The following is a 26,890-nucleotide window of genomic DNA, read 5'->3' on the forward strand; positions in this document are numbered from 1 at the left end:
GTGCTAAGCCTCTGTGTCAATCAGGCTGTGTGGAAAGTGATTTGGATCTCATTAACTCCTTGTGAAATCAGCCCTTCCTGCCTGTGCACACTGCCTTGGCCCGGAGCCACACTCCCATTGGCTGGCTGTGGGGGCTACTGGGCAGATAAAAGATCCGTGCTCGCCGCTCCTGATGTACACCACTCACTGCTGCGGTGTGTGAAGACTGAAAGAGAGGAGGACCCGACCACGGCTGTGCTCGACAACGTGAGTACACCCACCACCAACCCACCTCTCTATTATTCTTTGGGTTTATCAGGACTGCAGGTCTCCACCGGGCTTCAGAATACATGCACACCAGGGGCTGTAGCAAATTTCTCAGAGTAGGAGTGCTGATCTATGATTAGTCATTATGATCAGAGTTCTTCTGTCCAGTGTCTGTGTTCTTTTGCCCATTAATCTTTTATTTTTATTGGCAAATCTGAGATGGCTTTTTCTTTGCAACTCTGCATAGGAGGCCAGCATCCCGGAGTCGCCTCTTCACTGTTGACGTTGAGACTGGTGTTTTGCGGGTACTATTTAATGAAGCTGCCAGTTGAGGACTCGTGAGGCGAGGCGTCTGTTTCTCAAACTAGACACACTAATGTACTTGTCCTCTTGATCAGTTGTGCACCGGGGCCTCCCACTCTTTCTATTCTGGTTCGAGCCAGTTTGCGCTGTTCTGTGAAGGGAGTAGTACACAGCGTTGTATGAGATTTTCAGTTTCTTGGCAATTTCTCGCATTGAATAGCCTTCATTTCTCAGAACAAGAATAGACTGACAAGTTAATTTTTTTTCTGTCCATTTTGAGCCTGTAATCGAACCCACAAAGGCTGATGCTCCAAATACTCAACTAGTTTAAATAAGGCCAGTTGTATTGCTTCTTTAATCAGTAATCAGAACAGTTTTCAGATGTGCTAACATAAATTGCAAAAGGGTTTTCTAATGATCAATTAGCCTTTTAAAATGATAAACCTGGATTCCCTAACACGACGTGCCATTGGAACACAGGAGTGATGGTTTCTGATAATGAGCCTCAGAAATTCCATTAAAAATCTGCTGTTTCTAGCTACAATAGTCATTTACAACATTAACAATGTCTAGACTGTATTTCTGATCAATTTGATGTTATTTTAAATGGACAAAAAAAGTGCTTTTCTTTCAAAAACAAGGACATTAAGTGACCTCCAACCTTTTGAATGGTAGTGTATATAAAACATTTAGTGCAGCAGATAGTGGCAAGAAAAAGTATGTGAACCCTTTGGAATTACCTGGATTTCTGCACAAATTAGTTTTAAAATGTGATCTTCATCTAAGTCCCAACCATAGACAGTCTGCTTAAACTAATAACACACAAATTGTATTTTTCTTGTCTATATTGAATAGATCATTTAAATATTCACTGTGTAGGTTGGAAAAGTATGTGAACCCCTAGGCTAATGACTTTCCAAATGCTAATTGGAGTCAGGCTAATCAATGAAACGAGATTGGATATTTTGGTTAGAGCTGCTCTGCCCTATATTTTTTTTTTTTTATACAAAATTAGAGTTCGCTATTCACAAGAAGCATTGCCTGATGTGAACAAAAGAGATGTCAGAAGACCTAAGATTAAGAATTGTTAACTTGCAGAAAGCTGGAAAGGGTTACAAAAGTATCTCAAAGCCTTGATGTTCATCAGTCCACGGTTAGAAAAATAGTCTATAAATGGAGAAGGTACAGCATTGTTGCTACTCTCCCTAGGAGTGGTGGTCCTACAAAGAGGACTACGAGATAACCTCATTGAGCATTCTGCACTATTAAGAAGAATCCTAGAGTATCAGCTAAAGACTTACAGAAATCTCTGGGACATGCTAATATCTCTGACGAGTCTACGATACGTAAAACACTAAAGAAGAATGGTGTTCATGGGAGGACACCACAGAAGAAGCCACTGCTATCCAAAAAAAAACATTGCTGCATGTCTGAAGTTTGTAAAAGAGCACCTGTATGTTCCACAGCACTTCTGGCAAAATATTCTGTGGACAGATTAAACTAAAATTGAGTTGTTTGGAAGGAACACACAACACTATTTGTGGAGGTAAAAAGGTACAGCACACCAACATCAAAACCTCATCCCAACGGTAAAGTATGGTGGAGAGAGCATCATGGTTTGTGGCTGCTTTGCTGCCTCAGTGCCTGGACAGCTTGCTATCAACGGGAAAATGAATTCAAGTTTATCAATACATTTATTTTGCAGGAAAATGTTAGGCTGTCTCTCCGTCAATTGAAGCTCAACAGAAGTTGGGTGATCCAACAGGATGACCCAAAGCACAGAAGTAAATCAACAGTGACTTCAACAGAAGAAAATATGCCTTCTGAAGTGGCCCAGTCAGGGTCCTGACCTCAAACAGATTTACTTTTTTTTTTTTCAATTGCTAACAAGCATCAGTCAATAATGAAGTCCTTTTCAAAACTCTTCAGTCTGCATTACCAACATGCATCTTGGCCTAACAGTTAAACTCACCTCAAATTCACTCAACACACAAATACTTAATGTTTCAAAATAAGCTTGTTCAACCATAACTGGCAACAATTCTCACTCAGAAAGCATACATTGTCACTCATAACACACTGACCTAAAAAACACTAACAACAAGGAGCATTACATAAATGAACTTCTCTTTGAAGTTTGAATGATTTTTCACATAAATCAGTATTACATCCTAGAATAATAATAACACCTTTTCACTTTATTGACCGTACTAAAGTATATGTGACAAGAATGAATCCATTTCTAGAGGGCGGGGTTCAGACCCAGGGCCCTGAGCTTATTGATGAGCTTGGAGGGCATTACTGTGTTGAAGGCTGAGCTGTAGTCAATGAACAGCATTCTTACATAGATAGGTATTCCTCTTGTCCAGGTGGGATAGGGCATGTGCAGTGCAATGGCGATTGCGTCAGCTGTGGATCTGTTGGGGAGGTATGCAAATTGGTTTTAGGTTGTCAGGTAAGATGCAGGTGATATGGTCCTTAACTAGCCGTTCAAAGCACTTTAATGATTACAGAAGTGAGTGCTACAGGGCAATAGTAATTTAGTTCAGTTACCCTCGCTTTCTTGGGTACAGGGACAATGGTGGACATCTTGAAGCAAGTGGGGACAACAGACTGGGATAGTTAGAGATTGAATATGTCCGTAAACCCTCTAGCCAGCTGGTCTGCACATACTCTGAGGACATGGCTTGGGATGCCATCTGGGCCGGCAGCCTTGCGAAGGCTAAAACACTTAAATGTCTATACACCGCTCTCGTTGTAAAATCAATTTAGAAATCTAATATTCAATTTTTGCACCCACACTTCTTGCACGTGCCAACGAGCATCTGCCTCGCCAAGGACTCTACGGAACCCAAACCGAATGCACGTGCGCCATCGTACATACATTTATGTTGTCCCCCTACACCAAACGCGATCACGACACGCAGGTTAAAATATCAAAACAAACTCTGAACCAATTACATTAATTTGGGGACAGGTCAAAAAGCATTAAACATGTATGACAATTTAACTAGTTAGCTTGCACTTGCTAGCTAACGTTAATTTGTCCTATTTAGCTAGCTTGCTGTTGCTAGCTAATTTGTCCTGGGATAGAAACATTGAGTTGTTATTTTACCTGAAATGCACAAGGACCTCTACTCCGACAAATAATCCACACATAAAACGGCCAACCGAATCGTTTCTAGTCATCGCTCTTCCTTCCAGGCTTTATCATCTTTGAATTTATATGGTGATCGCATCTAAACATTCATTGTATTACCACGACAACCGGCAGCAAAGTTCGTCTTTCAATCACCCACGTGGGTAATAGAAATAGAACTGAGTTATATTTTACATGCTGACCAGATTGGACCCATCGCGTGTGCGAGCGTCGCAAATTAAATGTAGAAATCCATATTATTCAATTATTGCACCCACACTGCTCGCGCGCGCCAACGAGCGTCTCCGACACCAAGGGCTAAAATAGAACTCATTCCTTTTTCTGACGCAGGTCACGCTGAAAGTCATGCATTTCCCATCTCCTCATTGGTTTATAGAAGCAGGTACACACGTGCCATCCCCTCATTGGTTATACCCACGTGGGTGACTGAAAGACAAACTGTTTTGCCTGTAGTTGTGGTAATAAAATTAAAGTTTAGATGCGATCACCATATAAGTTAAACTATGAAAAAGCCTGGAAGGAGAAGAGATGACTCGAAACGATTTGGTTGGCCGTTTTTTGTCGGAGTAGAGGGTCTTGTGCATTTCAGGTAAAATTCAATGATTATGTCCCAGGACAAATTAGCTAGCAACAGCAAGCTAGCTAAATAGGACAAATTAGCTAGCAAGTGCAAACTAACTAGCTAAATTGCCATAAATGAACCTCTTGAGTGTAGGGGGCAGTATTTTGCTGTTTGGATAAAAAACGTACCCAAATTTAACAGCCTATTTCTCAGGCCTAGAATCTAGAATATGCATATAATTGTCAGATTAGGATAGAAAACACTCTAAAGTTTCCAAAACTGTCAAAATATTGTGTGTGAGTATAACAGAACTGATATTGCAGGTGAAAACCTGAGGAAAATCCAACCAGGAAGTGGCCTCTATTTTGAAAGCTCCATGTTCCATAGCCTGTCTTTGTTCCATTTAAAGGGATATCAACCAGATTCCCTTTCCTATGGCTTCCCCATGGTGTGAACAGTCTTTAGACGTAGTTGCAGGCTTTTATTCTGAAAAATCAGCGAGAAAGATCACACATTGTATTGCAGGGTGCCAGCAGCGTTTTGTATGCGCAACAGCTTGTAGCAGCCATTTTCTCTCTCTCTCGTATAGAATAAGCTACATTCCCGGTTTATACATTATCGATTATATATTGTAAAATCAACCTGAGGATTGATTATAAAAAAACATTTGTAATGTTTCTACGAACATTACGGATACTATTTGGAATTTTCGTCTGTGATGTCGTGACCGCTCGAGCCTGTGGATTTCTGAACATAACGCGCCAACCAAATGGAGGTATTTTGGATATAAAAATAATCTTTATGGAACAAAAGGAACATTTATTGTGTAACTGGGAGTCTCATGAGTGCAAACATCCAAAGATCATCAAAGGTCAGTGATTTAATTGATTGCTTTTCTGACTTTCGTGACCAATCTACTTGGCTGCTAGCTGTTTGTAATATTTTGCCTACTGAGAGAGATGTCCTTACATAAATGCTTGGTATGCTTTTGCCGAAAAGCTTTATTGAAATCTGACACGCCAGGTGGATTAACAACAAGCTAACCCAAGGTTTGGGTTCTGGGTACTCACGTAAGCCACGGAGATCGGGAGCACAAAGTCCTCGTGAGTGGCAGGGGCCCACGTCGGCAGCTCAGTGTTGATTTCCTCAAAGCAGGGCGAAGAAGGTGTTTAGTTTGTCTGGAAGCAAGGTGTTTTTGTCATAATGTGGCTTGCTAAATCTTGTGTGTGTGCGTGCAATCAGTATTAAGTTTGTAGGACTGTTAGTGAAGGTTGGGACGATGAAGTGGGATATTTGTCTGTTCCAGTTGTACAATGGACGCTACAGAGTTCCGGAGGAGAGGGAAGGAGATGGTAGACCTGATAGCAGATTACCTGGAGAACATAGAGCAGAGGACGGTGTACCCCGACGTGGAGCCTGGGTACCTGCGGTCCCTCATCCCTGAGGAGGCCCCTGAGGAGCCTGACACCTACGAGGACGTGGTCAAAGACATTGAGAGGGTCATCATGCCTGGGGTAGGCGGCCAAGATGATTATATTATTATAGATGAGATGACTATTGATTGAAGGCTGATTACAGCTGTAACATGATGGTAAAACTTTACTTGAAGGTGGCATACATAACTTGCTATAGGTCAGGTACTCTGTTATTGGAGATCTGCTTTCTTCCAGATTTCATCAGTGAAAAGTTAAGCATTAAATATGAAAGCATTGATGATACCAATGGGCTGTTTACCCAGTGGCTTCCGGCTGCATTGAACATGATTTCATGAGAACATACACAACACTCAATGCACACAGTCACTAACCGCTAAGTTATGGGGGAGGCATTATCACAATATCTGTATCAACTTCTGGTCTGTTGACTGTTGTTTAGTGACCATTCAGAAGATGTACAGTAAGGAGTTTCAGTGTTGAACGTTTTGTTAACGAGACAGTGTTCCGTTGTACTGAGAAATCAGTTCACGAAAGCTCACATTAACTGTATATGACACGTATCAGCCATGTAGTTGTTTTTGCAAATGGTTGTAGAATTCCCTGCATTCTGTGGCCTTTCACATGGCAAAGTTCAAAGACTTTAAATGAATGAATGTTGACCCTGTCTCTAACCCCACATCAATAATCTCACCACCAGAGAAACAAACCAGTTTCAATCTATCTACTCCCAACCCAAACCCTTTCCTTAGCTGTAACATGAAAGCTGTTATTCCATTATCAATCTGACCCTCTAAAACATATTTTTTTTCTTTACCACCTCTGCTTTTAACAGTGTGGAATAAGCCCGGTTAGTCTAATGAATGACTCACCATGGGAAAGCATGTAAGGGAGACAGACAGGGACACTGGCAGCCTCTAGCTTGGTTCCCCAAACACGCACAAGACTGGAATTCAGCCTGGAACAGTTTAACTGCCATGCTCAAGGGCTAGAGCAGTTTAGGGGTTAAGTGCCTTGATCAAGGGCTCAGTGGCACCATGGCAAGGCATGGTATTTAGCAGGATTTTGATACTAGCAAACCTCAGATTTACTCTGTCAGGTTACACCTGGGATTCGAACCAGACTAACCTCTAGGCTACCTGACACGACTCTTCCTCTGTGTTTAGGTGACCCACTGGCACAGCCCGTACTTCTATGCCTACTTCCCCACGGCTAACTCCTTCCCGGCCATGCTGGCAGACATGCTGTCTGGAGCTATTGGTTGCATCGGATTCTCCTGGGTATGTATGACCTTGTCATCTGTTTTTGTCACCCTTCTTTTGAATATGATTTGAACAGTATCAACATTTTAAGACCTTAAAGGATAGTTCAGCCACATTACACAATTACTTGTTGGCTTCCTTACCCTGTAAGCAGTTTATGGACAAGGTATGACAGCAATCCATGTTTTGGTTAAGATTCCATAGCACTGTTTCAAAATATTAACGTTTTAGCATTTGTGGCACAAATTTAATTCATTGATGTGAAAAATGCTAATATTGGTCCATGTCCAAATGGTGTGGTAACCTGCCAGCCCGGCGTGTACAGAGCTGTGTGTTGACCCTGTCTCTAACCCCATGTTACTGTAGGCTGCCAGCCCGGCGTGTACAGAGCTGTGTGTTGACCCTGTCTCTAACCCCATGTTACTGTAGGCTGCTAGCCCGGCTTGTACAGAGCTGTGTGTTGACCCTGTCTCTAACCCCATGTTACTGTAGGCTGCTAGCCCGGCTTGTACAGAGCTGTGTGTTGACCCTGTCTCTAACCCCATGTTACTGTAGGCTGTCAGCCCGGCGTGTACAGGGCTGTGTGTTGACCCTGTCTCTAACCCCATGTTACTGTAGGCTGCCAGCCCGGCGTGTACAGAGCTGTGTGTTGACCCTGTCTCTAACCCCATGTTACTGTAGGCTGCTAGCCCAGCTTGTACAGAGCTGTGTGTTGACCCTGTCTCTAACCCCATGTTACTGTAGGCTGTCAGCCCGGCGTTTACAGAGCTGTGTGTTGACCCTGTCTCTAACCCCATGTTACTGTAGGCTGCCAGCCCGGCATATACAGAGCTGTGTGTTGACCCTGTCTCTAACTCCACGTTACTGTACGCTGCTAGCCCAGCTTGTACAGAGCTGTGTGTTGACCCTGTCTATAACCCCATGTTACTGTAGGCTGCCAGCCCAGCTTGTACAGAGCTGTGTGTTGACCCTGTCTCTAACCCCACGTTACTGTAGGCTTCCAGTCCGGTGTGTACAGAGCTGTGTGTTGACCCTGTCTCTAACCCCATGTTACTGTAGGCTGCCAGCCCAGCTTGTACAGAGCTGGAGACAGTCATGATGGACTGGCTGGGGAAGATGCTCAAGCTGCCAGAGGACTTCATCGCCGGGACACACGGACAAGGAGGAGGCGTCATCCAGGTAGGGTAAAACTACCATTTCTTTGGGGTAAGACGATGCATTGCTTTTATTTCCACAGTTGTATTGCTACATTGCCACAACATACTTTCAAATACATTTACAATTCAATTAATTAATTTAAATGAAAAATGTAGTCGGATATTTGTCGTAGTCATATTTCAAGTAAGGATATACAAGAACAATATAAATCTAATATTTGTACAGAACACATGGCATTCACAGTAGGGTCAAAACCGTATTTACAGCGCCTGCCACTTTGCCTTCTAAAACAATGCAGATGTTAGAATTGCTTTTCCTATTTTTGACTTCTCACGATTCTGTCGCTGCCAGCAATTTGTCTGTCATATATGTTTTGGTTATTGTTTGCCTCACAACACCAGATAAACAGCAGGAAATTGCCTTTTAATATGTCAGTCAAAGATGGGCGTGTGTGTTGTGGGTACTTATTTTGTGTGGTAAAGTGTTCATTTATTGTTGTGGATACAGCAGTGCAGCTGAGGTGACTGTCTCAGCCAGGGATGAGATAGGAGAGGTGGCTTAGGCATGAGAGAGAAGGCTGACAGATAATTTGATGGCCCTCTATTGAATCCATCGAGGATCATCGCTCATCCTAGGGGTGTTTTGTTTGTGGCTGGGGTTTTAAGTGCGCTTCACTATGGCAAAAAGTAGGCCTCCTCTCACTTGTTGCTAGCCTTATGAGAGCTGTGACAAATTGCCATCTCACATGATGCATCATTTTCAGATGAGCATTTGAAAGAGTATGAGATGCGTTTAGGAGCAGTTTTATCAAACAGAAGCTAATGAGTGAGATTTGCATTTATGATTGTGAGTGAAATTATTATACTGAAAAATCAAATCACATGCATCCTAAACAACAGGTGTGGACTACTGAAATGCTTACTTACGGGCCCTTCCCAACAAAGCAGAGAGAAAGAAAATAGAGAAATAATAGAAAAGTTAAACATGTCATAATAGATACATAATGAATAATGATAACTAGTCTTTATACAAGGACTACCAGTACCTAGTGGATGTGCAGGGGTATGAGGTAATTAAAGTACAGTGCATTCAAAATGTATTCAGACCCCTTCACTTTTTCCACATTTTATTACGTTACTGCCTTATTCCAAAATGCATTAAATTGAATATGTTTCTCATCAATCTACACACAATACCCCATCATGACAAAGTGAAAACAAGTTTTAGAAGGAAGAAGAAAAGAAACAGTTGACAGTGCATATCCAAGCCATGAGGTCGAAAGAATTGTCTGTAGTGCTCCGAGACAGGATAGTGTCGAGGTACAGAAATATCTGCAGCATTGAAGGTCCGCAAGAACACAGTAGCCTCCATTCTTGAATGGAAGAATGATGGAGGCCACCTCCCCCTTTGGCATGGGTCCTCAGATCCTCAAAAGGTTTTACAGCTGCACCATCAAGAGCATCCTGACGGGTTGCATCACTGCCTGGTATGGCAACTGGTCGGCCTCTGACCGCAAGGCACTATAGAGGGTATTGCGTACGGCCCAGTACATCACCGGGGCCAAGCTTCCTGCCATCCAGGACCTAATATAGCAGGTTTTGGGGTTAAAAATTGTCCAAGACTTCAGCCACCCTAGTCATAGAATTTTCTCTTTGCTACCGCACGGCAAGCGGTACCAGTGCGCCAAGTCGAGGTCCAAGAGGCTTCTAAACAGCTTCTACCCCCAAGCCATAAGACTCCTGAACATCTACTCAAATGGCTACCCAGACTATTTGCAGTACTCTCTTATCATCTATGCATAGTCACTTTAATAACTCTACTTACATGTACATATTGCCTCAATTACCTTGACACCAGTGCCCCTGCACAATTGTTATTTTACTGCTGCTTTTTAATTATTTGTTACTTTTATCTCTTACTTTTTTGAAGTTTTTTTCTGAACTGCTTTTTTGGTTAAGTGAATGCGCATATGACTAGCCTCAGCAAAGAACAAGAGCTATTTGAAAACCATCAGGTTTATGTGGAGCAAATTTTACATGTGAAGTCTGTTTTTTTATAGAACGTGGGACCTGCCTATAACCATAGAGGATGTTGCAAGGCCTACTGGTTTGACTGAAGTCATCGAAACTCACCCCACTTACATTCGTCTGTCTTTCTGAAGGGTACGGCCAGTGAGGCAACTCTTGTGGCTCTCCTAGCTGCCCGCTGCAGGGCGGTCAGAATGATCCTGGCCAGTGACCCACAACGTCCAGAGACTGGCATTACCTCCAAACTGGTGGCCTACTCCTCCGACCAGGTCAGGTTTCTACTCTTGCTCTTATTAATCCTACTCCTACCCTGAACAGGTCAGGTCACAAAACCAGATGAGCACTATAGAGCACTTTGACCCAATCAGTCCCGCCGTAATGCAGGTGCGTTTTGCAGTACAGTATATACTGTACTCGATACCATCTACTGCATCTTGCCTATGCCGTTCTGTACCACTCATTCATATATCTTTATGTACATATTCTTTATCCCTTTACACTTGTGTGTATAAGGCAGTCGTTTTGGAATTGTTAGGTTAGATTACTCGTTGGTTATTACTGCATTGTCGGAACTAGAAGCACAAGCATTTCGCTACACTTGCATTAACATCTGCTAACCATGTGTATGTGACAAATACATTTGATTAGATTTTTTTGGACTTCTAATTTATCTATTGGTTAACAATATTTACCAATAGATAGAGGGAATAATTTCCAAAATAATTAAGAGAAAAAATAAACAAATATTTTTTTTTCTCTTTATAGTTTTGGGTATTAGTTCCTCTTTCTATTGTTTAATATAATATACAGTGCATTCGGAAAGTATTCAGACCCCTTCACTTTTTCCACATTTTGTTAAGTTACAGCCTTAATCTAAAATTGATTAAATAAATGTTTTCCCTCATAAATCTAAACATCTACACCCCATAATGACAAAGCAAAAACAGGTTTTTAGAAATGTTTGCAAATGTAATTTATTTTTTACAGAAGTACCCTTTTTACATAAGTATTCAAACCCTTTGCTATGCGACTTTAAATTGAGCTAAGATGCATCCTGTTTGCCATTGATCATCCTTGAGAGGTTTCTACAGCTTGATTGGAGTCCACCCATGATTGGGCATGATTTGGAAAGGCACACACCTGTCTATATAAGGTCCCACAGTTGACAGTGCATGTCAGAGCAAAAACTAAGCTATGAGGTCAAATAAATTGTCCGTGGTGCTCTGAGACAGGATTGTGTCGAAGCACAGGGAAGGGTACCAAAACATTTCTGCAGCATTGAAGGTCCCCAAGAACACAGTGGCCTCCATCACTCTTAAATGGAAGAAGTTTGGCACCACCAAGACTCCTCCTAGAGCTGACCACCCGGCCAAACTGAGCAATCGGGGGAGAAAGACCTCGATCGGGGAGGTGACCAAGAACCCTATGGTCACTCTGACAGAGATCCAGAGTTCCTCTGTGGAGTTGGGAGAACCTTCCAGAAATACAAAAATCTCTGCAGCACGACACCAGTCAGGCCTTTATGGTAGAGTGGCCAGAAGGAAGCCACTCCTCAAAAAAAGGCACATGACAGCCTTCTTGGAGTTTGCCAAAAGGCACCTAAATGACTCTCAGACTATGAGAAACAAGATTATCTGGTCTGATAAAAAAAGATTGAACACTTTGGGGCCTGAATGCTAAGTGTCACATCTGGAGGAAACAAGGCACCGCTCATCACCTGGTCAATACCATCCCTATGGCGAAGCATGGTGGTGGCAGCATCATGCTGTGGGGATGTTTTTCAGCGGCAGGGATTGGGAGAACAGTCCGGATCGAGTGAAAGATTAACGGAGCAAAGTACAGAGAGATCCTTGATGAAAACCTGCTCCAGAGCGAGGTGAAGGACTGGGTTGAAGGTTCATCTTCCAACAGGACAACAACCCTAAGCACACAGCCAAGACAACGTAGGAGTGGCTTCGGGACAAGTCTCTGAATGTCCTTGAGTGGCCCAGCCAGAGCCCGATCGAACATCTCTGGAGAGAGCTGAAAATAGCCGTGCAGCACCGCTCCCCATCCAACCTGACAGTGCTTGAGAGGATCTGAAGATAAGAATTGGAGAATCTCCCCAAATACAGGTGTGCCAAGCTTGTAGCGTCATACCCAAGAAGACTTGAGGCTGTAGTTGCTGCCAAAGGTGCTTCAACAAAGTACTAAGTACAAAGGGTCTGAATACTTATGTAAATGTGATATTTCATTTTTTAATACATTTGCAAATATTTCTAAAAACCTTTTTTTGCTTTGTCATTATGGGGTATTGTGTGTAGATTGATGAAGAAAAAAACAATTTAATCTATTTTAGAATAAGGATGTAACGTAACAAAATGTGGAAAAAGTGAAGGGGTCTCAATACTTTCTGAATGCACTCCCCTTTAATTTCTGGTCATTAATTTCGCCTGTCTCTGCTGTGCACCTGTGCACCCTGAAGAAGGCCTGTGAGCCGCAACGCGTTGGTGCTTCAGCAAAAGGAAAGGAGAGATCCTCAACAAAGTAGACAAAAATCATTAGCAAGAAAAACTTACAAAGGGACTAATTCAAGGCAGAAAGGAGTTTGATTTATTTTAGCTCACTTTAATCCATTGTACAGGATGCGAACAGGTGACTGACGTTTTAACGTCAAGCTGACGTCTTCCTCGGAGTGAACTGACCATTGCACTTAGCTCCAATGCATAGCCTAGTGGCCCATTGAGACACAACAATGTAAAATAATTTTAATGATATGTTTCAAGGTAAATGGCAAATTATAGCACAAAATAATACTAAGGATAAAATAAATGTGTCGTTAATCCAAGCTTCATTAATTGTAGCGCTACAAATATCATGTACATGCTCAAATGCACATTATTATTTGTATTACTGTGTGCTATAATTTTCCATTTACCTTAATCATTATAATTGTTTTATATTGTTTATTTATTTACACTACCAGTCAAAAGTTTGGACACACCTACTCATTCAAGGGTTTTTCTTTATTTTTACTATTTTCTACATTGTAGAATAATAGTGACGACATCAAAACTATGAAATAATACACATGGAACCTACTCTTGACTGGTACTGTATATATTTATTTACCCCCTTTTTCTCCCCAATTTTTGATCTTGTCTCATCACTGCAACTCCCCAATCGGCTCGGGAGAGGTGAAAGTGGGATATTGCGCCCTTCGAAACATGACCCGCCTAACCGCTCTACTTAACACACACCAGTTTAACCCAGAAGCCAGCCGCAACAATGTGTCAGATGAAACACCGTTCAGCTGGCTACCGGGGTCAGCCCGCAGGAAACCGGCCCACCACAAGGAGTCACTAGAATGCGATGAACCAATTAAATCCCCACCAGCCAAAACCTCCGCTAACCCAGACGATGCTGGGCCAATTGTGTGCCGTCCTATGGGACTACCGGCCACGGCTGGTTGTGGCACAGCCCGGGAATGAACCCGGATCTGTAGTAATGCCTCTAGCACTTGAGTTTCAATGGGCCACTAGGCTATAAATAGGAGGTAAGTGCAATGGTTAGGTCACTCTGAGGAAGACTTCAGCTTGACGTTGAAACGACAGTCACCTGTTTGCATCCTCTACAACGGATTAAAGTGAGCTAAAATAAATCAATATTGCGTGCTCCAACTCCTTTTTGCCTTGAATTAGTCCTTTTGTAAGTTTTTCTTGGTAAAACTTTCTCGTGATATGGGTCTGTATGTGTTGGAGGAATTTATTTCCTATATGTTCAATTAAAACACTCTGCCCGTTTCTAAGAATTTGTAAGATACTTATTTGCATAAAATGGACAGAGACCAGTCTCATAATTAATCAGTAGAGTTTATTTTCGAGAACTCTGGTCATAATACAATGTACATTGGTTTATATACCTCTGACGATAGCTCCATTCGTTTCTAACAAGGAACAGAAAGTCCTTGTACTAATTCTTGACGAAAACTACACACATTACATTCAGTATTAATGATTATAATAAGATTCAAACATCCATACAGTAACATAGTAGTATTCTGTTTAGTTATAGTTCTGATTTAAATGTATACATAATTTAGTCATTTTTTCATTAAAATCCCGTAACAATTTGTCAGGCAGCACAGTCATGCTAGCTCTGCTCTGTTGACCTGAGCAGCATAGGATTAGGTTATGGCTTTGCCCCGAGGGCAACACTGGCCTTTATGGGGAAGAGGATAACAGCCCTTTTCTCCAGGAGTGACGTTACACATAGTACAACTGGTCCTTTAACGTCTTACTTGATGGACGGACTACAAACATTATTTCATCTTTGGGTGAATGTACAGTACTATATGCCGAGATAGAATGATAATTTAGACTGGTTTAAAATAACCTATTAGCATGATCGGGCTTAAGTCTGGTGGCCGAGACAATGTTGGCTGTCTTTTAAGTCACCAAAATCACTGTCTTTCTTTGGCTATCTTGGGAGTTCTACTCTCTTTGGTTGGACGTTGTTCACCATCTTGAAGTGGCCTATATGTTTATCATCTGCTCTGTTTGGGTTGTGACAGTTGGCTATCTTGAAGTCACTTGTGTTAACTCTACTCTATTCTCTTTGAACAGGCTCATTGCTCGGTGGAACGAGCAGGTATGATTGCCGGAGTGAGGATGAAGAAGATTCCGACGGAGCAGTCAGACAAGTATGCTGTCCAGGGAGAGACCCTCCGGAGAATGATACAGGAAGACAAGGCTGCAGGACTCATCCCCTTCTACGTAAGAACAGAACACACTCATCCCCTTTTACGTAAGAACAGAACACACTCATCCCCTTCTACGTCAGAACAGAACACACTCATCCCCTTCTACGTCAGAACAGAACGCACTCATCCCCTTCTACGTCAGAACAGAACGCACTCATCCCCTTCTACGTCAGAACAGAACGCACTCATCCCCTTCTACGTCAGAACAGAACGTACTCATCCCCTTCTACGTCAGAACAGAACGTACTCATCCCCTTCTACGTCAGAACAGAACGCACTCATCCCCTTCTACGTCAGAACAGAACGCACTCATCCCCTTCTACGTCAGAACAGAACGCACTCATCCCCTTCTACGTCAGAACAGAACGCACTCATCCCCTTCTACGTCAGAACAGAACGCACTCATCCCCTTCTACGTCAGAACAGAACGCACTCATCCCCTTCTACGTCAGAACAGAACGCACTCATCCCCTTCTACGTCAAAACAGAACGCACTCATCCCCTTCTTTGGAAGTCAGAACACACGTCCATTTACATGTACAAGCATTGAGGCGGCAGATTGGCACTTAGCATAGACACATTCCTTTTCCCCTTATTATAAAGAATATGCCACATGTTGTCCAAGACAATAGTCAAACAGAAATAACCAATAGTCCAATACAGTCCACAAACACATTCTTATGAATATCATGTTGATTTTTGTCCTTTCATTTAGTTCTGTGCTACTCTTGGGACCACTCCCTCATGTGCATTTGATCACATTACTGAACTTGGGCCCATATGTAAGTATGATTCTCAAAGCATTATTAACATACTCCTAAAGGCTGTCTATTAGCACCGACATGTGGTTGTAGACTGATAAAGACATAGGAATCTACTGTACAGCCATGTCTCAGGACCAGCTTTGTATGTTTCTGTACTACTGGTTCTACACATTTGTATTTTTGTCTCAGGTAATGCAGAGAAAATCTGGATGCACATTGATGCTGCATATGCTGGGAGTTCCTTTATCTGTCCTGAATTCAGACCCCTGTTGAACGGCATTGAGGTTAGAAACCACACCCTTCCAGTTAAATTGCCAGTGAACATACTTGTATTTTACACCCATTATAATTTGTGTTTGATAATAACTTAAATTAACTGTCAAGAGGGAAGCGTGCTAGAATAAGTAATATACCCAATAATCCGTTGGAAATTAGAACAGCATCCGTTGGCCTTTTGGATAGCATGCGTCTTCAACCGAACAGAGCCGAGTGGAGTGACACACTGAGAGCACAGATAAGGCTAAAGTCATTTCCTCAGGCATCATCAGACCTTTAGATAAAACCCTGCTGCTCTCCTCGTCAAAGAAATATCACTGTTTATTAGCGACACAAGTTCAAAGAATGTTGGGGGGTGGGGGATAGGGATGTAGTAGAGGAGGCGGGAACGCGCGCGCACACACATACACACACCTGAATGACAGGGGGCAGACACACCGGCTCCCTCTGCAGCTGAGGCTGGTTGCTAGGATATGAGTGATAGGCAGGCTCCTGCATCTGTCAGCATGGTAACAACTGGGCACGAGCCCCTCTGATTAATATTGTCTCTTATTGCTGCCTGCTTTTATTGCGTCTGTGAAGGCAGGTGGGAAGGCCAGCTGCAGTCAGTGCAAACCTAGTGATTGCAGCAAGGGGCTTTGACAAATCAAATATATTCTAAGACCACGGTTTTCCTACAATTAAATGGGGAAAAAATGGCTTGTGTATTAAGACCTGTACACTTACGTCAAAATCAGCTGATTTGATTGGCTGACTCTTTTATCTCTTTCAGTTTGCAGACTCTTTCAATTTCAATGCACACAAATGGCTGTTGGTCAACTTTGACTGCTCTACAATGTGGTAAGTTATCAAGTGATTGACAGTCAGCCTTTGTAGAAACATCGTTTTATTATTGAACAGGTTGTTTTATCTGACCAAGGGGGACAGTCTGTAAGATTCCCTGCTGGTCATTTAAATAAAATCATACAACAATCATACAAGTAAAATACAAGTAAAATCTTTATTTGTATAATATATATATTTTCACTTTGCTTTTGTATGACCCCTCAGTTTCTTTTCTGTTCTATGGGGAGAGGGGAGCGGCTTCAGCATGGTTTTTAATATTGATTCAAATCTAAACAACCTTCTGAGCTCAGCACGACACTGTGCAACTGTATACGTGTCTACAACCTAAAATCTAAGGCTGTACTATTCTCCCCATCCTTAGTTACACTGTTGCTTAATGTGGCTATTGTCTACTCTACAATGGTCCGACATAACAAAGTCACCTCCAGAAGCACTATCTAGATACCTAAAGCATTATTTAAACAGAGTGGGTGGGAATAGGCATCCCATCTGCCCTCTCTCATCACCCCACAAACAACCCCAACATTTCTTGTTGATAGAACGCTCAATGCCCTCTTCCATCCCTGGTGAGTTGCCATGACAACGTCAGTTAACAAAGAAAATGACTTATGTAAGGAGAGACTTATGTAGTCTGCTCAGAAATAGCTGTGCTTTTTTATGACGCTATAGTGTATTTTAATAACTGTAATAAAGTTAAAATGACTTGTAGCATCTCAGTTTATGAATGGTATTATTGGTTTATAACAGTTTGAAAACAATACGTCAGGTGAATGTGTAACTGAGAGACCCTGGTCTCACGTTCTTGTTTCATGCTCAACTGATTGTGAAAACAGAATTCTTTCAACTCATTTTCAGAGACAAAATCTAGAGCACAAGTTGTGCCAAGTCATTGTTTACAAAAACATAATTTATGCTGCTGTGTCATCCCCTGTAGGGTGTCCCCTTAGATCATTGTCACTTTACAATACAACTTTATTGTTCAATATAAGTTAACAAAAAGAGAATATACTTCAATAAGATAGAGATTATAATTTTTCTTTTGTAAGACTTAATGTCGCACTGAACGCCTGTATGTGGGGGAGCCGTTTTCTTTCTTAAAAAGCCTTGCCCTTTAGCCCACCCTTATGTTTTCTGTGGGAGCTCTCATAGGGTAAGAGTGTTTAAGTGTTTCAGTGTCCGTCCATAGGGTGAAGAAAAGATCTGATCTCATTGGGGCCTTCAAGATGGATCCTCTATACCTGAAACATGATCATCAAGAGTCGGGTAGATATTTTTGCACTGACAATAGTCTGTATTGACATTACTTTTTTTGTATTATTTCCAATCTATTAGGTTTAAATGTGGTAAATCTAGCAATAGTCTCATCAGCCTATTGACAGTATAGTGGTTTAATTTGATCAAGTGCAGATGATGTCTGGAGTCCCTGTAATGTAATGGGATGTGAATGGTGTTAGTGTGAGAGCCCAGTATATCACATCAAGGATCTGAGGGTCTGTCGGCCTGCTCATCTCACAATCCTGCTGGCTTTAGGCTTGCTAATAAACCCAAGGTGGATAAACTAATACTCACCACCACAGCCCCATGTTTTATATGGCTAGGAAGTGTGTGTGTGTGTGTGTGTGTGTGTGTGAGTACTTGTGTTAGAGAGTAAATACAATAAGGCGTCCAAACGCTGACCTATTAACACGCAATATGTCACTCTAAAAGAATCCAATTCAATTACCGATGTCCTCCACACAAAACATTTGCACTGTAATAGTCCACTAATGGTCATTCTTGCATCGCTGCCTGCCAGTGTTAGCCAGTGACAGAGTGTTAGCCAGTGACAGAGTGTTAGCCAGTGACAGTGTCACCCATCTTAGATGCAGATGTATTCTCCCAATTGGAACCCTATTCCTTAGATTGTGCACTACTTTGTCCAGGGCACCAAAGGACTGTACAAAGTGCGCTATGTAGGGAATAGGATGCCATTTGGGACGCAGTTCAACACAACACTGAAGCCTCCTCCTCCTTAATTGGACTGACAGAAAGACAAAAGACTGGCCAACCTCTCCACAGAGAAGGCTGCTCACAGTAAGGCCACTGCTTCCCCAGTTCCAGCTCAATGAAATGACAGGTTATTACCACTGCAACAGGGCTTTTCTACTGTATGTGGAGAGAAGGGCGAGAGATCTGTTTATTATCTACTACACTTTCTTTGGGAAGGGAGAGAGAGAATACAGGTCAGCGATGGTAACAACATTCAATAATATGTTAATAATTAAAATGTTGGCTGTGAATTGCTAGTAGTATAATTACTCATCTGTTTATTCACAGGACTGATCACAGATTACAGGGTAAGCTGAATGGTTATCTATTATCATTATATTCTGTCTATGTGTAAGTGGCACTGGGTGTCATATCAGTGTTCACTCTGTTTGCTCCACTAACCCTAACCCACTTATCCCTCTCTGCCTCATCCTATCTCCCACTCTACCTCACCCTACCGCACCCTCTACCTCTCCCTACCGCACCCTATCTCCCCCTGTACCTCACACTACCTCACAGCACTGGCAGATTCCACTGGGCCGACGGTTCCGCTCTCTCAAGATGTGGTTTGTGTTCCGAATGTATGGGCTCAAAGGCCTTCAGGACTACATCCGTAAGGTAACAGCAAAGCACAGAAACAGCTCCGGTTCCCTTCCTCTGTATCGGTCTGTCAATCAAATCAGCCTGGTCTGTGTCTGTCTAGCTCTATCAGTAAATTAAGCAACAGCAACACAAGGCCTTCAGCCATACTACATTCATCTACTGTCTTTATTAGATTGAAAAACTCCAGTAAAGCGGAGATTGCTCGGCATCTGACCGTAAGGCGCTACAGAGGGTAGTACGAATGGCCCAGTACATCACTGGGGTCAAGCTTCCTGCCATCCAGGACCTATATAATAGGCAGTGTCAGAGGAAAGCCCAGAAAATTGTCAGACTCAAGCGGTACCGGAGTGCCAAGTCTAGGACCAAAAGGCTCCTCTACAGCTTCTACCCCTAAGCCATTAGACTGCTGAACAATTTATAAAAATCGCCACCGGACAATTTATGTTGACCCCCCCCCCCCCTCTTGTACACTGCTGCTACTCGTTGTTTGTTACCTATGCATAGTCACTTCGCTCCCACTTACATGTACAGATTACCTCAACTAGCCTGTACCCCCGCACACTGACTCGGTATTGGTGCCCCCTGTATATAGCCTCGTTGAGGAGTGTTACTTTTTATTTTATCCTGCTTGGTAAATATATTTTTTCTTCTTGAATTGCACTGTTGATTAAGGGCTTCTAAGTAAGAATTTCACGGTAAAGTCTACATTTGTTGTATTCGGCGCATGTGGCAAATAAAGTTTGATTTGACATGTTTGTAATCAAATATATGTAGGCTACAGTTGTCTTTTTACAAAACAGTGCTATTCAACAAGTTGACCATTGCCTACTATAGGTCAGATGACAGAAATGGGTCTTTTCCTATCATCTTGGTACAGCAGCATACAGTTTCTGAATAGACATACGAACACTAAGTGAATTACACACACGGACCATTAAACCTCATAGTGGTGGTGACCTACTGGCTGGGAATGAGGAAGTGGAGTGGTCAGCTAATAATCAGTTAGGACCAGAGTTTTGGCCTCATTAATGAGTGAGTTGGCATTGGAGTTATTACTAATAGTCCTGTCCTGGCTGTTCTCACTCAGCCTTTGGTTACAAATACTGTACATCATGATGTACTACTGTGTAATTGTTATTACATGCAATGATACACGTTTCAATTCTCATTAAGCATTTAATGCCACACACAGGGTACTTTGATTAGTGAATGGATTACATGTTTGATCCTGTGGTGAATAAGAGTTTGAACAGGATGAGCTGGAATAGGACATTAGCTTTGAGCATTCCCTCCAAGGAAGCTTGGACAGTTTGACTATTTCATGGTTATTTTCTTCAGATTTCCGGACTTCTTTGTTCAAACATAGACTGACCTAGCCCAAAGGCCGGCAGATGGCGATATTGAATTGTTTCATTTTATCGTCCAAAGGGAATCTATGCAACCGGCTGTACATTTGTGAACTGGTTCGCGCATAAAATATTCTCCATTCAGGCTGCAAAGGCATCACGTTGCTTCTTAACTTGATTTACTTGTGAGAAGGGATACAACAACTGGGAAAATATGCATACTTACTTTATGAAACACCATTTTCCACCAGAATGCTAGAGTGGCTAATTGCAATTCCCGGATGTTGCGTATCGCGTTCAGCCAATCAGGTTGCAGCAGACTGTTTACCATTGGTCTGAACGCTGCACGCAATGTCAGGAAGTAGCATTAGCCACCATTTTGTCACCACTAAATCAAGTTAAGGAGGAAATCGATGCCTTTGTAGCCCACATGGAGAATGTTTTATGTACGAACTGGTCCACTGTGGATACAAATGTATAGCCAGCTGAATACTGTAGATCCTCTTTGGACAGTAAGCTGAAATGACTCAATATTGCCATCTGCCAGCCTTTGGGCTAATACTGACCGTTTTATGACTAGATTCATTGTCAAAGAGATTGTGCATTAATTTCCATACTGAGATATACCTGGTTCCATGGGCATACTAAACAACAATGCATTTTCTGTTAGATTCAGGAAGTTGTATTGTTAGGGCCATGTGCTTTAATGTTTATCTAGTATTTTCACTCATCAAACAGTTGTCATCACATTAACCCTTTGGTTGAGAATGGAGCCCTTCTCAAGGGTGAATGAACATTAAAGACAATGTAGCTACTATTGCTGAAAAAAAATGGTGTTACAACAGCCAGCTAGCTAGCTGCTGAAAGGACACCACCCTCTAGAAAAAAAATATGAATTCAAATTTAGTTACCAGGGTGTTACCTAGTGTCCATATCAAGAAGTTCACCTTAACCCATTTCCATCTGCAGCACCTCAGACTGCTGTCTGCAGTGGTGTAATGAACTTAAGCAAAAATACTTTAAAGTACTACTTAAGTAGTTTTTGGGGGTACCTGTACTCTACTTTACTATTTATATTTTTGACAACTTTAACTCCACTATATTCCTAAAGAATATTTTTACTTTTTACTCCATAAATTTTACTTGACACCCAAAAGTACTCATTACATTTTGAATGCTTTTAGCAGGACAGGAAAATGGTCTAATTCATGCACTTCAAGAGAAAATCCCTGGTCATACCTACTGCATCTGATCTGGCTGAGTCACTAAACACAAATGCTTTGTTTGTAAATTATGTCTGAGTGTTGGAGTGTGCCCCTGGCTCTCCGTTAAAAAAATTATAAAAACAAGAAAATCGTGCCGTCTAGTTTGCTTAAAGGAATTTGAAATGATTTATACTTTTAATACTTAAGTATATTTTAGCAATTACATTTAATTTTGATACTTAAGTATATTTAAAACCAAATACTTTTTTACTTTTACTCAAGTAGGATTTTACTGGGTGACTTACTTTTCTATTAAGGTATATTTACTTTTACTCAAATATAACAATTGGGTACCTTTTCCACCACTGACTGTCTGAGTATGAATGAATGACTGACTGTCTCTCTGCCTTCATAGCATGTGGAGTTGGCCAAAGAGTTTGAGAGCCTGGTTCGCGCTGACCAGCGCTTTGAGATCAGCGCAGACGTCGTGTTAGGGCTGGTCTGCTTTAGACTAAAGGTAAGACAATTCAGCCAACTGTGAATGTTAGTTCAGCACATGATCATTGAACGTTCAACAGACGTAAACTATCTTTGGACTGGAGTAGACTAAAACTATTTCTCGTTAGGTCAAAAAAATAAAGGGAACACTAAAATAACACATCCTAGATCTGAATGAATGAAATATTCTTATTAAATACTTTTTTCTTTACATAGTTGAATGTGCTGACAACAAAATCACACAAAAATGATCAATGGAAATCAAATTTATCAACCCATGGAGGACTGGATTTGGAGTCACACTCAAAATTAAAGTGGAAAACCACACTACAGGCTGATCCAACTTTGATGTAATGTCCTTAAAACAAGTCAAAATGAGGCTCAGTAGTGTGTGTGACCTCCACGGGCCTGTATGACCTCCCTACAACGCCTGGGCATGCTCCTGATGAGGTGGCGGATGGTCTCCTGAGGGATCTCCTCCCAGACCTGGACTAAAGCATCCGCCAACTCCTGGACAGTCTGTGGTGCAACGTGGCGTTGGTGGATGGAGCGAGACATGATATCCCAGATGTGCTCAATTGGATTCAGGTCTGGGGAACGGGCGGGCCAGTCCATAGCATCAATGCCTTCCTCTTGCAGGAACTGCTGACACACTCCAGCCACATGAGGTCTAGCATTGTCTTGCATTAGGAGGAACCCAGGGCCAACCACACCAGCATATGGTCTCACAAGGGGTCTGAGGATCTCATCTCGGTACCTAATGGCAGTCAGGCTACCTCTGGCGAGCACATGGAAATGCCACCCCACACCATGACTGACCTACAGCCAAACCGGTCATGGTGGAGGATGTTGCAGGCAGCAGAACGTTCTCCACGGCGTCTCCAGACTGTCACGTCTGTCACGTGATCAGTGTGAACCTGCTTTCATCTGTGAAGAGCACAGGGCGCCAGTGGCGAATTTGCCAATCTTGGTGTTCTCTGGCAAATGAAAAACGTCCTGCACGGTGTTGGGCTGTAAGCACAACCCCCACCTGTGGACGTCGGGCCCTCATACCACCCTCATGGAGTCTGTTTCTGACCGTTTGAGCAGACACATGCACATTTGTGGCTTGCTGGAGGTCATTTTGCAGGGCTCTGGCAGTGCTCCTCCTGCTCCTCCTTGCACAAAGGTGAAGGTAGCGGTCCTGCTGCTGGCTTATTGGCCTCCTCCACGTGTCCTGATGTACTGGCCTGTCTCCTGGTAGCGCCTCCATGCTCTGGACACTACGCTGACAGACACAGCAAACCTTCTTGCCACAGCTCGCATTGATGTGCCATCCTGGATGAGCTGCACTACCTGAGCCCCTTGTTGGTTGTGGGTTGTAGACTCCGTCTCATGCTACCACTAGAGTGAAAGCACCGCCAGCATTCAAAAGTGACCAAAACATCAGCCAGGAAGCATAGGAACTGAGAAGTGGTCTGTGGTCCCCACCTGCAGAACCACTCCTTTATTGGGGGTGTCTTGCTAATTGCCTATAATTTCCACCTGTTGTCTATTCCATTTGCACAACAGCATGTGAAATTTATTGTCAATCAGTGTTGCTTCCTAAGTGGACAGTTTGATTTCACAGAAGTGTGATTGACTTGGAGTTACATTGTGTTGTTTAAGTGTTCCCTTTATTTTTTTGAGCAGTGTAGTTTTAGTTTACATTTTGGAACCAATGCTTCTTATGCATTGTTCACATTGCCTGCCGGCATCCATTTTTTAATTTTTAAAAACGTATTAGGCTATTGTAACATCCCAAATGGCACATTATTACCTATATAGTGCCCTTCTTTTGACCAGGGCCCTATGGCCATATAGGGAATAGGGTGCACTATATAGGTAATAGATTGTATCCCAAATAGCACCCCATCCAACCTTTCCCCCTGAAAGGGTTCCAACGAGGTGAATGAGACCTTGCTGAAGAGGATCAACAATGGCAGGAAGATCCACCTGGTGCCGTGCCTGCTGTCTGGTCAGTTTGTGCTGCGCTTCGCCCTCTGCGCCCGCACCACCGAGTCACGTCACATCCGCGAGGCCTGGCAACTCATCACACAGCTGGCCGAAGAGGTCATGCAGGAGCTGCCCCACTGACTATCCACATGGACTAGACAGGCTGGGTTGGTCCAGGAGCTGTATGTATCAAGCAGTATTTCAGAGTAAGAGTGCATGTCTAGGATCAGGTCCCCCCTGTCCATTCATTATAATCTAAAAGGCTAAACTGATCTTAGAAACTGATCTTAGATCAGCACTCCTACTCTGAGATGCTTGATGAATAAGGGCCCTAACCCCACCTGACCATGGCCGGTATTCAAAAAGCGTCTCAGAGTAGGAGTTTCCATGTTATCTTATTCCTTATGAAGTAAAAGTCTAAACTGATCCTAGTTCAGCACGGTTTGATGCCTACTCTGAGATGCTACAGGCCTGGATCTCTCTCACTGGAGGCTGCTGAGGGGAGGACGGCTCATAATAATGGCTGAAACGGAGGGACTGGAATGGCATCAAACCATGCGTTTGACGTATTTGATACCATTCCACTGACTCCGATACCAGTCATTACCACGAGCCCATCCTCCCCAATTGAGGTGGCACCAACCTCCTGTGATCTCACTGTGTTTACATCATCAGCAAATTGCAGCCCTTTCTCTCTGCTGTCGGATCCCATGTGTGTATTTATGTGTGTTTTGTGTGGTTGTATGTGAATCAATGAATTTGTGTGGGTGCGCGTGACTAAATTAAAGGTGCTTTTTGGGTGAAGCAAATCATATCCAGATGTTAAGGTTTTGCCTGATAAGTTACTGTAGTGTAGGGTTTACTGACAATACACAAGCATGTGTTCTTTGTAAAACCAGACAGACTGAGTTCTGCTGTGGAGCCCCAGAGTTCTGTTCTGACTCTACACCAGTGTGCTAAATGAGAGAGGCCAGGCTAGAGACGGGCACCACCCCCCTCAGGGCTCTGTGTATGCCCCACCTGCTCCTACAACCCCTCTCCACCCTCACCCTCACCCACCCTGCCCTGTCCCCTCTCAACCAACTGTTCATCCAAATCACTTTAGAGAAGGGTCAGCATGCTAAAAATACAGGCAAGGACTTAGTATGAGTGGGGCTTTATCCTGTCTGAGGTTTATCCAGGCTCTGATCACTCAGCTGTGTTTATCTGCTCTAGTGGAGTGATTAGTAGAGATATTCAATTCAGTACAACATTATTTATCCCCTTAGCGACATATTGATTAAAACATTGGTGTAGTCTAGGTCCCTAAAACAAGATTTTAAGAGTCAGAAAACATTGTATGTTTTGGCACCATTATACAGTAAGAAGAGATACAAAAGACTAACCTTTTAGTCTTGCTGTTTGTCTGAAGTATTGCCTTCCAAGGTTTGAGCTGTTCATTGTTTTAATGAAGACAAAAAAGTACAAAAATGAACAGCATGTTGAGATTATGCCAAAGAGAGAAACAGATATCGTATGCCAGAGACACAGGTATCGTATGCCAGAGACACAGGTATCGTATGCCAGAGTTGGGGCCATTCACATTTAAATTCAGTCAATTCTGAAAATAAACTAAAATTCCAATTCAAAAATGTTCTCCTAGAGAAGCATTGAGAAAAAAAATGTAATTCCATAATCGACTAACTTAAAAAGGAATTGACCCCAACCCTGGTTCATAACCAGCTTTGTCTTGAACATCATAATAACCCATGAGACACATAAGAGCTTTTATGGGAGCATCAGTTAAAACACTTACAGTAGGCCTTTGCCCTGAAGTGCATGAATAAAATATTCAGACAACAGTTAATGTCTCAGTTGATTTGAAGAGACACAAAAACAATATGTACCTAGCTTCACTTAATGCCCTCAGCAGTAGCAGTGAGCCAAGGAGGAATTGACTTGAGGGTCTCTCCTTAAGCTAATATGAATGAGTTTCAAATGTGTGCTTTACTGTATGCACATCTGTTTCTGTTGGACTGTTGGATAAACAAACCAGTTGAATTGGATTAGACCTTTAAGCTGTGAATCCCAGCTTGTCAGAGTCACTCAACATTTATTAAGTCATCTTAAGAGATAAAAATCTCTCTCACTGGTTTGATTCACAAGTCAAGTGTGCCTTTTGAATGAGGAATGGAGGGGTGTGTGTGTAGAATATGTCTCTATTTGTCTCTTTTGTGTCTTTACTTGATATAACCAGCACTGGGCTGACCGCTTCAGTCAACACTAGGGGGAAATTGCATTGTACGCTTGATCAGCTTTTACCTGGCAATAAGCTGGTAGTGCAATCCTATGTTTTTTGAAGTGTAGATGTATTCTTTTATAGGCATTGAGTGGCTTTGTGGCTTCCTGCTTCCTGTCTGCCTTGTGGCATCATTGTACGGTCCTCTTTACACAACAAAATAAATGTGTTTGCAATGTG

At 42.5% G+C, this 26,890-nt stretch overlaps 1 protein-coding gene across 1 annotated transcript; it reads left to right on the top strand.

Moving 5' to 3' along the window:
• LOC110512870 (aromatic-L-amino-acid decarboxylase) lies at positions 1-26,890 on the top strand. Its single transcript, XM_036971570.2, has 14 exons — positions 1-246; positions 5,578-5,785; positions 6,871-6,984; positions 8,026-8,145; positions 10,286-10,420; positions 14,756-14,905; positions 15,608-15,674; positions 15,846-15,940; positions 16,705-16,772; positions 17,965-18,041; positions 19,095-19,114; positions 19,326-19,424; positions 22,376-22,477; positions 24,373-26,890. Exons 2-14 carry the CDS (start codon positions 5,585-5,587, stop codon positions 24,571-24,573), a joined length of 1,449 nt encoding a protein of 482 aa, XP_036827465.1. The 5' UTR covers positions 1-246; positions 5,578-5,584; the 3' UTR covers positions 24,574-26,890.

This window comes from Oncorhynchus mykiss, chromosome 3 (genome assembly GCF_057628025.1).
Source record: "Oncorhynchus mykiss isolate SJ-2025 chromosome 3, ASM5762802v1, whole genome shotgun sequence".
Classification (NCBI taxonomy): Eukaryota; Metazoa; Chordata; class Actinopteri; order Salmoniformes; family Salmonidae; genus Oncorhynchus; species Oncorhynchus mykiss.